The sequence below is a fragment of the Barbus barbus genome (assembly GCF_936440315.1).
Source record: "Barbus barbus genome assembly, chromosome: 29".
Lineage (NCBI taxonomy): Eukaryota > Metazoa > Chordata > Actinopteri > Cypriniformes > Cyprinidae > Barbus > Barbus barbus.
In genome coordinates this window covers 26068160-26080965 of record NC_136757.1, presented here as the reverse complement: position 1 = coordinate 26080965, position 12806 = coordinate 26068160, and the positions used below count along the sequence as shown (strand labels likewise).

General features: G+C 36.3%; 1 protein-coding gene across 1 annotated transcript in view; it reads left to right on the top strand.

The window, feature by feature from the left end:
- Positions 1-2851: 2851 nt before the first annotated feature.
- The window catches only part of LOC306849304 (ATP-binding cassette sub-family D member 1), a 30530-nt gene continuing 20575 nt past the window's right edge, over positions 2852-12806 (top strand). The window contains exons 1-6 of the mRNA XM_079384234.1: positions 2852-4680; positions 6223-6403; positions 7163-7305; positions 7685-7856; positions 8489-8583; positions 11986-12131. Coding sequence (XP_079240360.1) covers positions 3757-4680; positions 6223-6403; positions 7163-7305; positions 7685-7856; positions 8489-8583; positions 11986-12131 — 1661 coding nt within the window. The 5' untranslated portion in view covers positions 2852-3756. The remainder of the gene's footprint in view (positions 4681-6222; positions 6404-7162; positions 7306-7684; positions 7857-8488; positions 8584-11985; positions 12132-12806) is intronic.

The following is a 12806-nucleotide window of genomic DNA, read 5'->3' as shown; positions in this document are numbered from 1 at the left end:
CATAAGAAGAAATGAACGACTTTGGAAACTATGTAAATATGAAGAGGGTGAGCAACCGATTAATGAGTTCATTAAAATTTAACAAAAAGCTGATTGACATAATTATAAGTCAGGCATTGAAGTGAGTTGATGTTTTTGTCTCTTCTGAGGAAGATGTCATTCACGTGTGGCAATGTACCCACTTTTGGTCCGATTTTTTTCATGTTCATCGATGCAATCTCATTTTGTAAGTGACTTTTCTTTCTGTTTAAAATTTTTTTTCTTTGGATTGTTTGACTACTCGAAAGAGAATATAGGAAAATACAACTTAATTTGTTTCCTGCTAGATAAATTTCTCGTACATGAACACAAATCTTGCTCTAAACCTCTCTTTTCTTTATTTAAAGTTGATCTAGAAAAGTATATGGAAACTATCAAAAGTTCTGTTAATCCTAAAGCAGTGACAACTGCAACTCTATGTTCAACCTATGTGTCCTCTTAAGGTGAAAAAAACATGGTTACTATAGTTAAACCACGGTAACCACAAATTAACCATGGGTTTTGCTACACTCTAGATTAATCATGGTATTTGTAGTAAAACTGTGGTTATACAAAAAATAAAAAACATGGTTCACTTTTACTGTAGTAAATCCACGGTTAATTTTTTTTCTTAAAGGTTCTCTATTTGTGTAATTTCTTTCTTTTGTTTTTATAACTGTACTGCCTTAAAGGAAGATCATCAGATGCAAATTTCACTTTTCAAATTGTTTCAACATAAATGTGTGTTGGAAGTGTGTGTACACATCCATTCTATAATGATAAAAATCCACCCAGTGTTTTTTTTTTTTAAATCCCTATTTTAAAATCCCCTTTTTCAAATCGGGCTGTTCTGAGATTCCTGTCAGTAGTTCTGTACAGGCCCCTCCCACCATAGTTTATTGACAAGACCGTCTTACTTTAGACCCGCCTTGAGTGAGCTGTAAACAGTCCGACTGCCGGTGCAGGGGAAGACAAGCTGTCTCCGATTAAGGGATTGAGGTGTTTTGTTGTTGGATGTAATAATGAATATAGCAGTCGTCAGTTACTCGCCCCATCATCTGAGCCGCTGAAAACGCAGAGGATTAACGTTGCTTTCGCTTTGAAGGGAATGCATCGATCCCCGATCTGCCTAAGCTTGAGGTCACAAACCGGCCGGACATTCTCCTTCAGGAATTTCTGATGCAGAATTCATGGTTCCATCAACTATGGCAAGTCGTCCAGGTCCTGAAACTGCAAAGCAGCCCCAGACCATCACACTACCACCACCATGTTTGACTGTTGGTATGACGCTCTTTTTATGAAATGTTGTTGATTTTACGCCAGATGTAACGGGACACACACCCTCCAAAAAGTTCAACCTTTGTCGCATCAGTCCACAGAATATTTGCCCAAAAGTCTTGGGGATAATCAAGATATTTTTTGGCAAATGTGAGATTCTTTTTGGTCAGCAGTAGCTTTTGCCTTTTAACTCTCCCATGGATGCCGTTTTTGCCCGGTCTCTTTCTTATTGTTGAATCATAAACACTGACCTTAATTGAGGCAAGTGAGGCCTGCAGTTCTTTAGATGTTGTTCTGGGTTCTTTTATGACCTCCTGGATGAGTTTTTGTTGCGCTCTTGGAGTAAGTTTGATAGGCCGGCTTTAGAAATGGCTTTATAACCCTTTCCAGACTGATACACGTCAACTATTTTGTTTCTCATCTTTTCTTGAATTTCTTTTGATCGTGGCATGATGTGTTGCTCTTTAAGCATGCTTCCCTTTGTAAGACAGGTTCTATTTAAGTGATTTCTTGATTCAACAGGTCTGGCAGTAATCAGGCCTGCGTGTGGCAAGTGAAATTTACCTCAGCTTTCTAAATTACTGTGGTTAATTACAGTTCTTTCATGATTTAACAGGAGGGGTCCAGAGTTTTCAAGTTATTAGATTTTTAACAAAAATAAAATTTGTACCAAATTAAAATTGTCCCCCAAGTCTGACAAAGCAATTTGCTTTTAAACATATACAAAATTATAATAGCCTATTTGAAATATTTTGTTAGCTGATGCTAACTTAAGGTAATTTTTAAATATAAATCCAAATGTTTCTATATTCAACCAACTAGTTAGAATATATTTGATTGAAAATCAAAGGATTTGATGTTCAGATCAGAATCCTGGGGGTGTTTTACCCCACAGACTATGTTTGAGAAAAAAATAGTCATTCTGAAAATATAATTATATTTGTATTAAATAACACATACACATCTACACGCCTTACTGTTCTCATATCATAACTGTGATGTTCTACAAAACAACAAGCTTTTTTTTCTTACTGCTGAAAATGAGATCATTTACTGTGAAATCCGTCTTCTCTCTGGTACATCACCAGTGCAAGCGTTATGGTGCAAACTTATACTCTTGTCAAATAGTCCATAAAAATTTATCTTGATTTTATCTTGTGGTTATTTTGGGAAAAACAGTAGGGGGGCGTTTCCCCCCCACTCATAATTTAAAAACTGCATGTTGTATTTACTTGCATTATCTTTGTGTAATATAAAAATCTGTTCTGATGATCTGAATCTTATAAGTGTGACTATGCAAAAAAAAAAAAAAAATTTTGACGCCCATGTGCGTCCTTCTATCAAGCGTGTTTCTTTAACTTCTCAGGTGTGACCTGTTACCTGCAGTCGTGCCAAAGCTGTAAAGGGAATTTAATTATAGATAGATAGATCTATGCATCTTGCCATAATAAAACTGATGATGATGACAACAACAGTCGTGTGTGACTTCTGTAATTTGTGTCATGAGTGAGTAATGTCTGTGTGTTTACTCCACCTATCGGCGCTGTTTACTGTGATTCCAGCGAGACCCGGTGAGCTGATGGACCCAGACACACACCGGCGGCTATTATTCTGCATTCGGACCGTTTATTGAATTAAATGACAGGGACTGTATGTGCTCCTCACGATGAGGGTCTGTCACATTTCCGACCTGCTGCGAAAATGACCTTTACGTGGATTAAAACAGACGGAAAGTTGGACGGAGGAAGTTGAAGTGAATATATTAGCCAGCAGCGCTAGCAGCGCGGCTCAAACGACACCTATTTGATATTTACATGCTGTTTGATTCAATATAGTGGAGATGTAAACGTGTAAATAGTATTTTATATAGTTTTTGTGTTTGTTTCTAGTGCTCTTAAATGAATTAGCTTGACTTGCTAGCTGTCATTTGAACTACCTCTGAAGTCAGAACACGTTAGTTCACTTACAAAATATTAACATTTAACACTTTTAACTTTATTGTATAAACCAACATTTCACAGAAATCGTTCAGAGGTGTTCTGTCATAACATTGAAGTGTCAACTGTCTCAGATGTTTCTCCTTTAAAACTCCTTAGCTGCAACAAATATAGACACAAATAGACTGTTGACATACAGTTACAGGCCTTAATGCGTATGGTATAGGCTCGGATTGTTTGTTAGAATGAGAAATATTTGAGTTTATTTGTCTTCTGAAACTTATAGGCGACACTTGTGAGATTTCAGGGTCATTTCAACAGAATTACATACAATTCTGGATTTAATCTCATTGCTGTCTCTGAAACTTTTGAGATTTACGTGTTAGACATGCTGTCAGTTTGCTGAAATCACATTTATATTAGTTTACGTGAATAGACGTCCATATAACTGTGTACATTAGCAACCTGCTTCTCAATAACTTTCATTTTGAATGATCTCAGTATTGATAAGCTACAAAGAAAAATGTCTGTGTACTCAAAACTGCCCTCCGAGCTGAAGAAACCCCTTGTGAGAAACACCATTGTCCTTCTTGTTGCGCTGTATGGGGTGAAAAGACTTTCCCCTTACATATATGGCAAGCTCAAGGGAAGGACTAGTAAACAGGTTAAGGGCACCGACCCGGTTACCGCCAATGGAGAACCCCAAGAAGTGGAAGCTGCAAAGAAAAAGAAAAGCTCCCCGGCTGTGAACCGCGAATTCTTCGAGAGGTTGATTCGTCTCTTGAAAATCCTCTTTCCTCGGCTTTTCTGCAAAGAACTCGGCCTGCTCGGTTTCCACTCACTAGCTCTCATTTCACGCACCTTTCTCTCCATCTATGTAGCCAATTTGGATGGGCAAATAGTGAAAACCATTGTGAAGAAAGACCCCAGGGCGTTTGTGGTTGAGTTAACCAAATGGCTGCTCATCGCCATTCCCGCCACGTTTGTGAACAGTGCCATCCGTTACCTGGAGGGTCAGCTGACCCTTGCATTTCGCACCCGATTGGTCACCCATGCCTACATGATGTATTTCAGTGATCAGACGTATTACCGTGTAAGCAACATGGATGGTAGGCTGGCAAACCCTGACCAGTCTTTGACTGAAGATGTGGTGATGTTCGCTGGTTCTGTGGCTCATCTGTACTCAAACCTGACCAAGCCTATCCTCGATGTAGTGGTGACCTGTTACACCCTCATTAAAACAGCCGAGTCGAAAGGTGCCAACACCACATGGCCCTCCATCATTGCTGGCATTGTGGTGGCACTTACTGCCAAGATACTGAGAGCGTTCTCACCCCGCTTTGGTAAACTGGTGGCCGAAGAAGCCAGGAGGAAAGGCGACCTGAGATACATGCATTCACGCATCATCGCCAATTCAGAGGAGATTGCCTTCTATGGAGGACATAAGGTAAGTTTTCTGTCACCATTTACTCACCTTCATGTCTTTCCAAATCTGTATGACTTTGGAACACAAAAGGAGATGTTTAGCAGCATGTTCACACTGCTCTTTTTCATACTGTGAAAACAGACCAAAACGTGAAGTTGTTCAGTGAATACATTTCAATCAGCTTCTCATACAAAGCTGTCTTATATCTTCAAAGGATTTAAAATATAAAACACAATTTTTGTGGCGCTTTCTTGATTTTCAAACTTCAAAAAAAAAAAAATGAAGAAATATATAATAATATTAGTAAATATATATATATATTATCTTTTATTATTATAACATATTTTATTATTATTGTTTATCTTAATATATTTATTTTAGGCCTATATTTTATGTTGTGTTAGCTTAAGATATTAATTAAATGTTAATGCAGTGTATTTATTTTATAACAGATTTAACAAATGTAATATTATTGTCTCATACAACATAACATATTAATTATATAATATATTATTAATACATAATTATTTTAAAAATATAAATTTTCATATAAATATAATTGGCTTGCTTGCTGAGGTTTTGTAGAATAATGTATGATGTATAGAATAATATTCATTGTAAAAGTGTTAAAAAAACACAAATGCATTTTCCGCTTTAATTACTTTAGACTTTATTACACTGACAATATAAAGGTCAATTATTCAATTAAGTATACTCTACCGTTTAAAAGTTTTGTGTTAGGAAGATTTGCAAGGATGCATTAAATTGATCAAAAGTGGGAAAAATAATTTATTATATAATTTAACATTAGATAATGATATAATTATAATTACATAATAAAAATATATTTATAATTTAAGAAGAATTTATGTCACAAAAGATTTCTATTTCAAATAAATGGTTTTCTATTTAACGTTATATTATTTAAAAAAAAATCCTAAAAAAAATGTTTGTGTTTTCACAAAAATATTAAGCAGCACAGCTGTTTTCAACATTGACATTTTTTGTGTGTGTGTGTTCTATGAAAGAAAAAGTCATATCCTGCAGGTTTGTGGGTGAGGGTAAGTAAATGATGACAGAATTTTCATTTATGGGTGAATTATCCCTTTAAGACTGTAAAACAGGTGTTTGAGGTCATTTTGCTCATGTGTCCCAATGACAAAGCAAATGTCCCTGCTGAACAAACAGTGCCCCATGCCTGCAACGGGAAACGTTCCCGAACTTCACAGTCATATGGCCAGAGAAATTGTTCATAGAGAGAGGTCATGTGATGTGTCTGAATACAAAGAAGGCCCTGGAATTGGGGCAAAAGTCTGTATTTGCCTCTTTGACACGAGGCCTACACGTGCACGCACTGCACTTAACTCTCCTTAACTTACATGATGATTTTAATATGCTCTGATGTTATGCTTAAAAATATATGTTTCTTATAAAAACAAAAAAGTTATGAAATCAAGAAGCCTGATTGGACACTTTATTATTGGAAACTCATAACACTTTATTATTGTTCCTCAACTTGATGTTATCTTGTTGCCTGTGTATCTGCGTGTGTGCCCTGCACAGATCGAGATGCTGCAGCTGCAGCGGAGTTACACGGCGCTGTCCGAGCAGATTAACCTGATCCTGTTCAAGAGGCTGTGGTATGTCATGCTGGAACAGTTCCTGATGAAATATCTCTGGAGCGCATCGGGCCTGGTCATGGTCGCCGTGCCCATCATCACTGCCACCGGATACTCTAAATATGGTATGGATTCAATTATGATTATCTGTAGTTCCTGCTCTTCTCTCTGCGTCTGTGGCTCCAGACGTTTTGGCTGTGTGATTGTTTCAGTCTAAAACTACTTGGACGTCCTTGAGCGTGTGTCGATATTGTGTTCTTAAAGGGGACAGTTTGGTACAATTGAATTTTTTTGTACCTGATGTTCGCTTATTTAGTAGCATTCAAAGTTTGGGGTCAGTACGTTTTTTTTAATGTTTTTGAAATGCTATTATGCTCACCAAGGCTGCATTTATTTATTTGATTATACATATAGTAAAAACTGTAATATTGTGAAATTATAACAATAATTGAAAATGACTCATTTGTATTTAAGTATTAAAATGTAGTATTCCTGTGATGCAAAGCTCAGTCTTCAGTGTCACATGATCCTTCAGAAATCATTCTGATATGCTGATTTGCTGCTCAAGAAACATTTATTATTATTATCAATGCTGAAAATAATAGTGCTGCTTTTTTGTGGAAGCCGTAAGAAATTTTTTACAGGATTATTTACTGAATAGAAAATTAAAAAGAACATTTTGTAACACTATAAATGTCTTTACTGTCACTTTTCAATTTAATGTGTTAATATTAATTTTTCATTTATTATTATTTATTTAGTGTTTTTTACTGACCCCATACTGCTCTCCATACTAAATGTGATAGACGTGTTCGCTGCTCTTTCACCTTTATTATATTTATTTATATTTTCCTCACAGTCTTGTTCTTGTGACATTCATTCAGATTCAGAGGATGTAAAACAGGCAGCCCTGGGGATGAAGGAGGAGGACTTGGTGAGTGAACGCACACAGGCCTTCACCACGGCCCGGAACCTTCTGAACGCTGCAGCTGATGCGGTGGAGAGGATCATGGTCTCCTACAAAGAGGTGAGATGCACTTCACCTACTTAACTTTACAAAAAGTGCTTTCAAATCTAGATTTTGTCAGCAAAATAACAAACTAAGCATAATATATGAACAAATGAATACTAAACAATTACAGAGAAAATGTCTTGCTGTCCTATTTTAAATCAATAAACCTAAACATTTTTAAATAACCAACCACAGTTTGCTTTTAATATTTATTGTTTAGGAGCAGGTATACTGAGTATCAGCCAGTCATCTATCAACTTTATGTCATGTAAATGTAGCAAACCTAAACACTGTGCATTCAACTCCCAGTAAATAATTCCCTGCCATTTCTTGACAAGTCATTTCAGTCAAAGTCATTTGTAAATGTGGCTAAAAAGTACTGATCTCATCACAGGTCACAGAACTGGCTGGATATACGGCTCGTGTGTATGAGATGTTCGAGGTGTTTGGGGATGTGCGTGTCGGAGTGTACCGTCGTTCGGCCTCAGAGGTGAAACCAGAAGAGACAGGGGCGGCTGGGACGATAAAACATGGCATGAGAGTGGAGGGACCGCTGCAGATCAGAGGTATGATCAAGTTTAGTGGCATCTGTTTTAGTTGTGTATTGAGTAAGTGTCATAGCTATGTTTGGAATTGTGTACTATCTACAGCTTCAGTAAGTATGTATACTTTGGACAGCATAGCAATTTTCTATATGCAGGGAATATGCAGATGGCTTACTACATTTGATGAAATATATCCTACACAGTCATCAAATGAATAAATACTGTTCTTTTTAACTTAATATTCAACCTGAAAAGAATCCTGATAAAATAAACCACCGGTAAGACAAAATATTAAGTTTTCGACATTGATAAATATAATAAATGTTTCTTGAGCAGCAAATCAGCATATCAGAATGATTTCTGAAGGATCATGTGATACTGAAGACTGGAGTAACGATGCTGGAAATTCAGCTTTGCATCACAGGAATAAATTACATTTTAACATGGAAATCAAATAGAAATATAACATTACGGTGTTACAGATTTTACAGTATTTTTAATCAAATAAATGCAGCCTTGATGAGCATAAGAAAACACCACTGTTCCAAACAGTAGTGTATATTAAACAGTACATAGTAATCAGTATGTTTATATACTAAACTGAACATTTTCATGAAGTAACTGTCTTGTCATGTTTGTGTGTGTTTGTTTAGGTAAGGTGATTGATGTGGAACAGGGCATCAAATGTGAAAACCTGCCCATAATAACTCCTACAGGGGATGTGGTGGTTTCCAGCCTGAACATACAGGTAAATTCCCATCTTAAACCCTTCTTGAGTCATTTTAATTTAGAATGCGGGTGTAGTAGGCATTGCATACTTGTTACATCCAACTAAAACCGCTCTCCGTCTTCCAGCTAAGGAGACTGTATATTAAATTATTTCTATCACTCTGCTGCAATATCTTGTGCTCATGCAGAGGAAATGAGTCAGTGGTCTGATGCAACATGCTGTTCTCTGCATGATTTATGCTCATGTGAAGTGTGAATATGTCAATGAGGCTGTTATCTGTTCTTATTTCTCTAGCCTAGTTCTGTGAGTACTTCACTGATAATACAGCATTGCTAATCAGCGCCTGACCTTTTGACAGTTTAAAGAGGGTTTAGGAGAAGATATATTATGAGACCCCCGTGGAGAATTTGTATTTAAGTATTTTGCTCATTCACTCGTACTGTGGCAATTTTTGCTTGCATAACATGTTATCTTACATAAGCTTATCTTTATGGAATATTTGAATTAGGTTTCCCCGCCTGTGCGCTGGTGAGAGATATAGTCAATTACTCTGTACAATCCAAAACATGTTGGCAGGACTTAAAGCCATACATTTTAAAGCTAGCAAGATAAGCGCAGAAAAATATGTTGGAGATTTTCTTTTGATATATTCTCACCACGGCTGTTTATTATGCACATGTTTTAGATAACACCTGCAGAGCTGATACATCGATAGTTGATTGACAACATAGACATGTGTAGGTGTTTTTTTTTTTAGCATTAGGTTAATATTGAAGGAAAATTACACTTAAAACTGGTCACTTTTCTTAAACAATGTTCAGCTTTTTGCAGTTTTGCAAATATATTAATACATAAATTATAATTGATATCATAGTAGTTAATGTTATATTTAAATGAAACTATTAAAAAAGCATTTTTGTTGCTTGAAATAAAATAAACGTTATCTAAAATAAAATTAAATATAAAATACTTTTTATTTCATCTAGTTTCCAAGGCAGCATGTTTCATTTTAATTTAGTTTAAATTAATTTACTAAAATAATAAAAAAAAAACAACAACAACACAGGCATATATACAATACAATTACGAAAACTTTTAACGAAAATGGAAAATATAAAATTATAAACATAAAGGAAAATATTAAAATATTAATTGAAATGCTATAATGCTATTTAATTTGAATTCTATATAATATAATATATTATTTCTATAATATAAAGTAGAATATAATTTCTAATATACATTTATTTATTAGAAATCAAACAACTAAGCGACCTTAAATTTATAAATTTATAATAATGTAGACCAGTGATGTTCACTATTGTTTTCATGAGAGCTGCACTTATAGGACAAAGTCAATAGGAGAGCCACTTTTACCGCGAAATATCAAAACTTACATCCAGTTATGTCTGCTTGACTTCTTATAAATGTCATTCCTGAACATACAACGCACTAAAAACGGGGATATTTTTTTAAAAGTTATTTTCTTCTAGATTAGCCTATCATGTATTTAACCATCCAAGAGCACATTTGGCTTTAAGAGCTGGAAAGACTGCCAAAACTGGCAACTCCGCAGCGTGTCATATACGTGAGGGCAGAGCAAGTTTAAATATCTTTTCTAGTCTATATTTCCATCTTGTAATTCCGCTGTTTTGGGTATTTTTTTTAATATAAATGATTTGTTATAGAGCAGACACTGACACCATGTCTATACCGGATGCGACAGTTGTCATGTCGCGCCGCGCTGGAATGTCTACACTGGACGCGAGACCGTTACAAATCATTTAAACGTTGTGTCAGTACATCAGAAATAGAACGAGGCATCCATTTATTCATAGCTTTCAGTCACATGACTGGCTCGAAGACTTGGAGGGCAAAACATCCATAGAACTGCTGCACAAGCTTGTAAATTTTTCATCTGTTTCCCAGCCGCAGATATTTAGATCACCTCTCAAAAGAATAAAACAAAGGTATTTCTGAACAAACTGCAAGTTTTGGCCATTTGCAATCCATATTAAGCATCCACGTAAATATTTCAATCATAAACAGTGCGACAAAACGTTTAAAACGGTAATATTAAAAGATCAAATTCAGTATTCACCATATTATTGATGCATAGTTTACACGGCAAGCAGATGAGGCCGGAATATGAACGCAAGTGTTCGGTTTTGGCGTGGTGTGAGTTTTTTAATGGATTATGTTATAGCCCTGCTTGTTTTTAATATTTGAATGAAATATCAGTTTTGATCATATCATCGTATTTACTGCCATGCAAGCCACAAATTAAAGCTTGTTGAGTCGGGCAGTGAGTAACACTGATGTAGACTGATCAGTATTAAAATGTCTGTATGCACCTGTTGTAAATTCCTGTGCACATCGGTACGCTACTTACATACAATTACTATAATATGAGACGCATTGTTTGTCTGTTAAATTGACTATTTCAGTGAGTATCTTGTCTTGAATGTGAAAAGCACATGCTTTTTGTGCACACATTTCTTGAGTATGGATGGAGTATCTGCTCCCTTATGATTAATTCATGTTTCCTGCTAAATTCTGAGAAATGGGTCATGAGTACCACAGTGTGACCCCCCTGTGGTCTGCCCCGGACAATGTGCTGATTATATTCCGGTCGCGCATTGGTGTGCTCTTTGGGTTTCCTCAACAGCGCCTCGATTTGCAGGGGCGGCATGCTGCTAATACCCTCTCATGGCCCTGATGTTGTAGTCATGCGGTGCGCTCATGACACAATGAACATTCCCCACAAAGCTTTCTCAGATCGCTTTTGCAGCCAAGCCAAGAGGAAGAAAGCACGGTAGACTATGATGTCAAAGATAAAACCTATCACGGAGGCCAGATGGAATTGTTACATTTTTGGATGAACTGTTCCTTTAAGATTAATTTGTCAGCTCTCTCTGGTTAAATCTGCACTTTGCTGCCAGACAGCCATCAGAATAGACTAAAGTCACTTGACTAGCTTGCCTCTATACTTAGTATTATCATTAATGCCGCTTCCAGATGTTTTGAACCCAGATGATTCACATTGGTTTGGTGTTGTGTTGAAGGTCTTTTAATAGTAATTGACGCTCTAGCAGGAAGCCGTGCTGGTGTATTTATGTGTGTCTGGTGAATGGATGCCTTTAGGATAATGACAGGGTGTAGAGAGGGAGCGATCTGTTTTTCTCAGTATGTTGTGCTGCAGAGAGGCCTTTGAAAACCATCAAGCGTTTCCCATCACAGTGGCTCCTTTTAACCCTGTGGCTTTACTGAATTTGTAAACACATTTAGCTGTTTCCCGTGGTTTGTCCCTCTGTGCATCTTTCTCTCTCGCTCTGTGGGGGTGTTACGCGATCCGCTGCATGTATGTTCGTTCGTGTGTCTTTAGTAACATGTAGGGGGATTTTGGTCTTTTTCCTCCAGGTTGATGAAGGCATGCATCTGCTGATCACGGGCCCCAACGGTTGTGGAAAAAGCTCTCTGTTCAGAATCCTGAGCGGCCTCTGGCCCGTCTACAGCGGAGTGCTTTACAAGCCATCACCCGAGCACATGTTTTACATACCTCAAAGGTACTGACTGTACTCTGTGAACTAAAAAGTATGCACTAAAAGTAAGCACTTCACTGTTGAAGAGAAGGTATATGCTTTGTGTGAGTGTGTAGTAAGTAGGGCTAGATTTTATGTCTGGGGTTTATCATATCAAATGATATGTAAAATGATTCAATGTTTATGAATATCAAAATGATTAATGCATTTTCAAGTTGCCAATAAGTAGAGTTTTGCAATCCCTACGTATCTTGTGACTTGCAGCTATTGAAGCATTTTAAACTTCAGTAGCAAAATTTGAGTGAATTGATTGAAAATCTGATTCAGTGAATTGTTTGCATCATCACTCGGTGTTCATTTTTGTATATTAAAATGTTTTATAGCATTATTTAAATTTATGGGTAATATTGTTATTTATGTTATTATATTATAAATCATTTAAAATAAATGCTTATATTATTTTAAATTCAACAATTAATCTTTGCACGGAACCAAAGAGCGCAAATGTGGAATATTTACAGGCTTTTTAACAAGACTCAGAGGTGGCATTAATGCATTTAATAAAAACAATGTTATGAGATTGAATATAGAGACATTAAACAATTAAAAGTTATACTTTAAAAATGAAACTCCCAGTAGGTGGCAGTCACTGTCTGTCACTGAATCATTCATCTAATCGATTCGTTCAAACGGCTGATT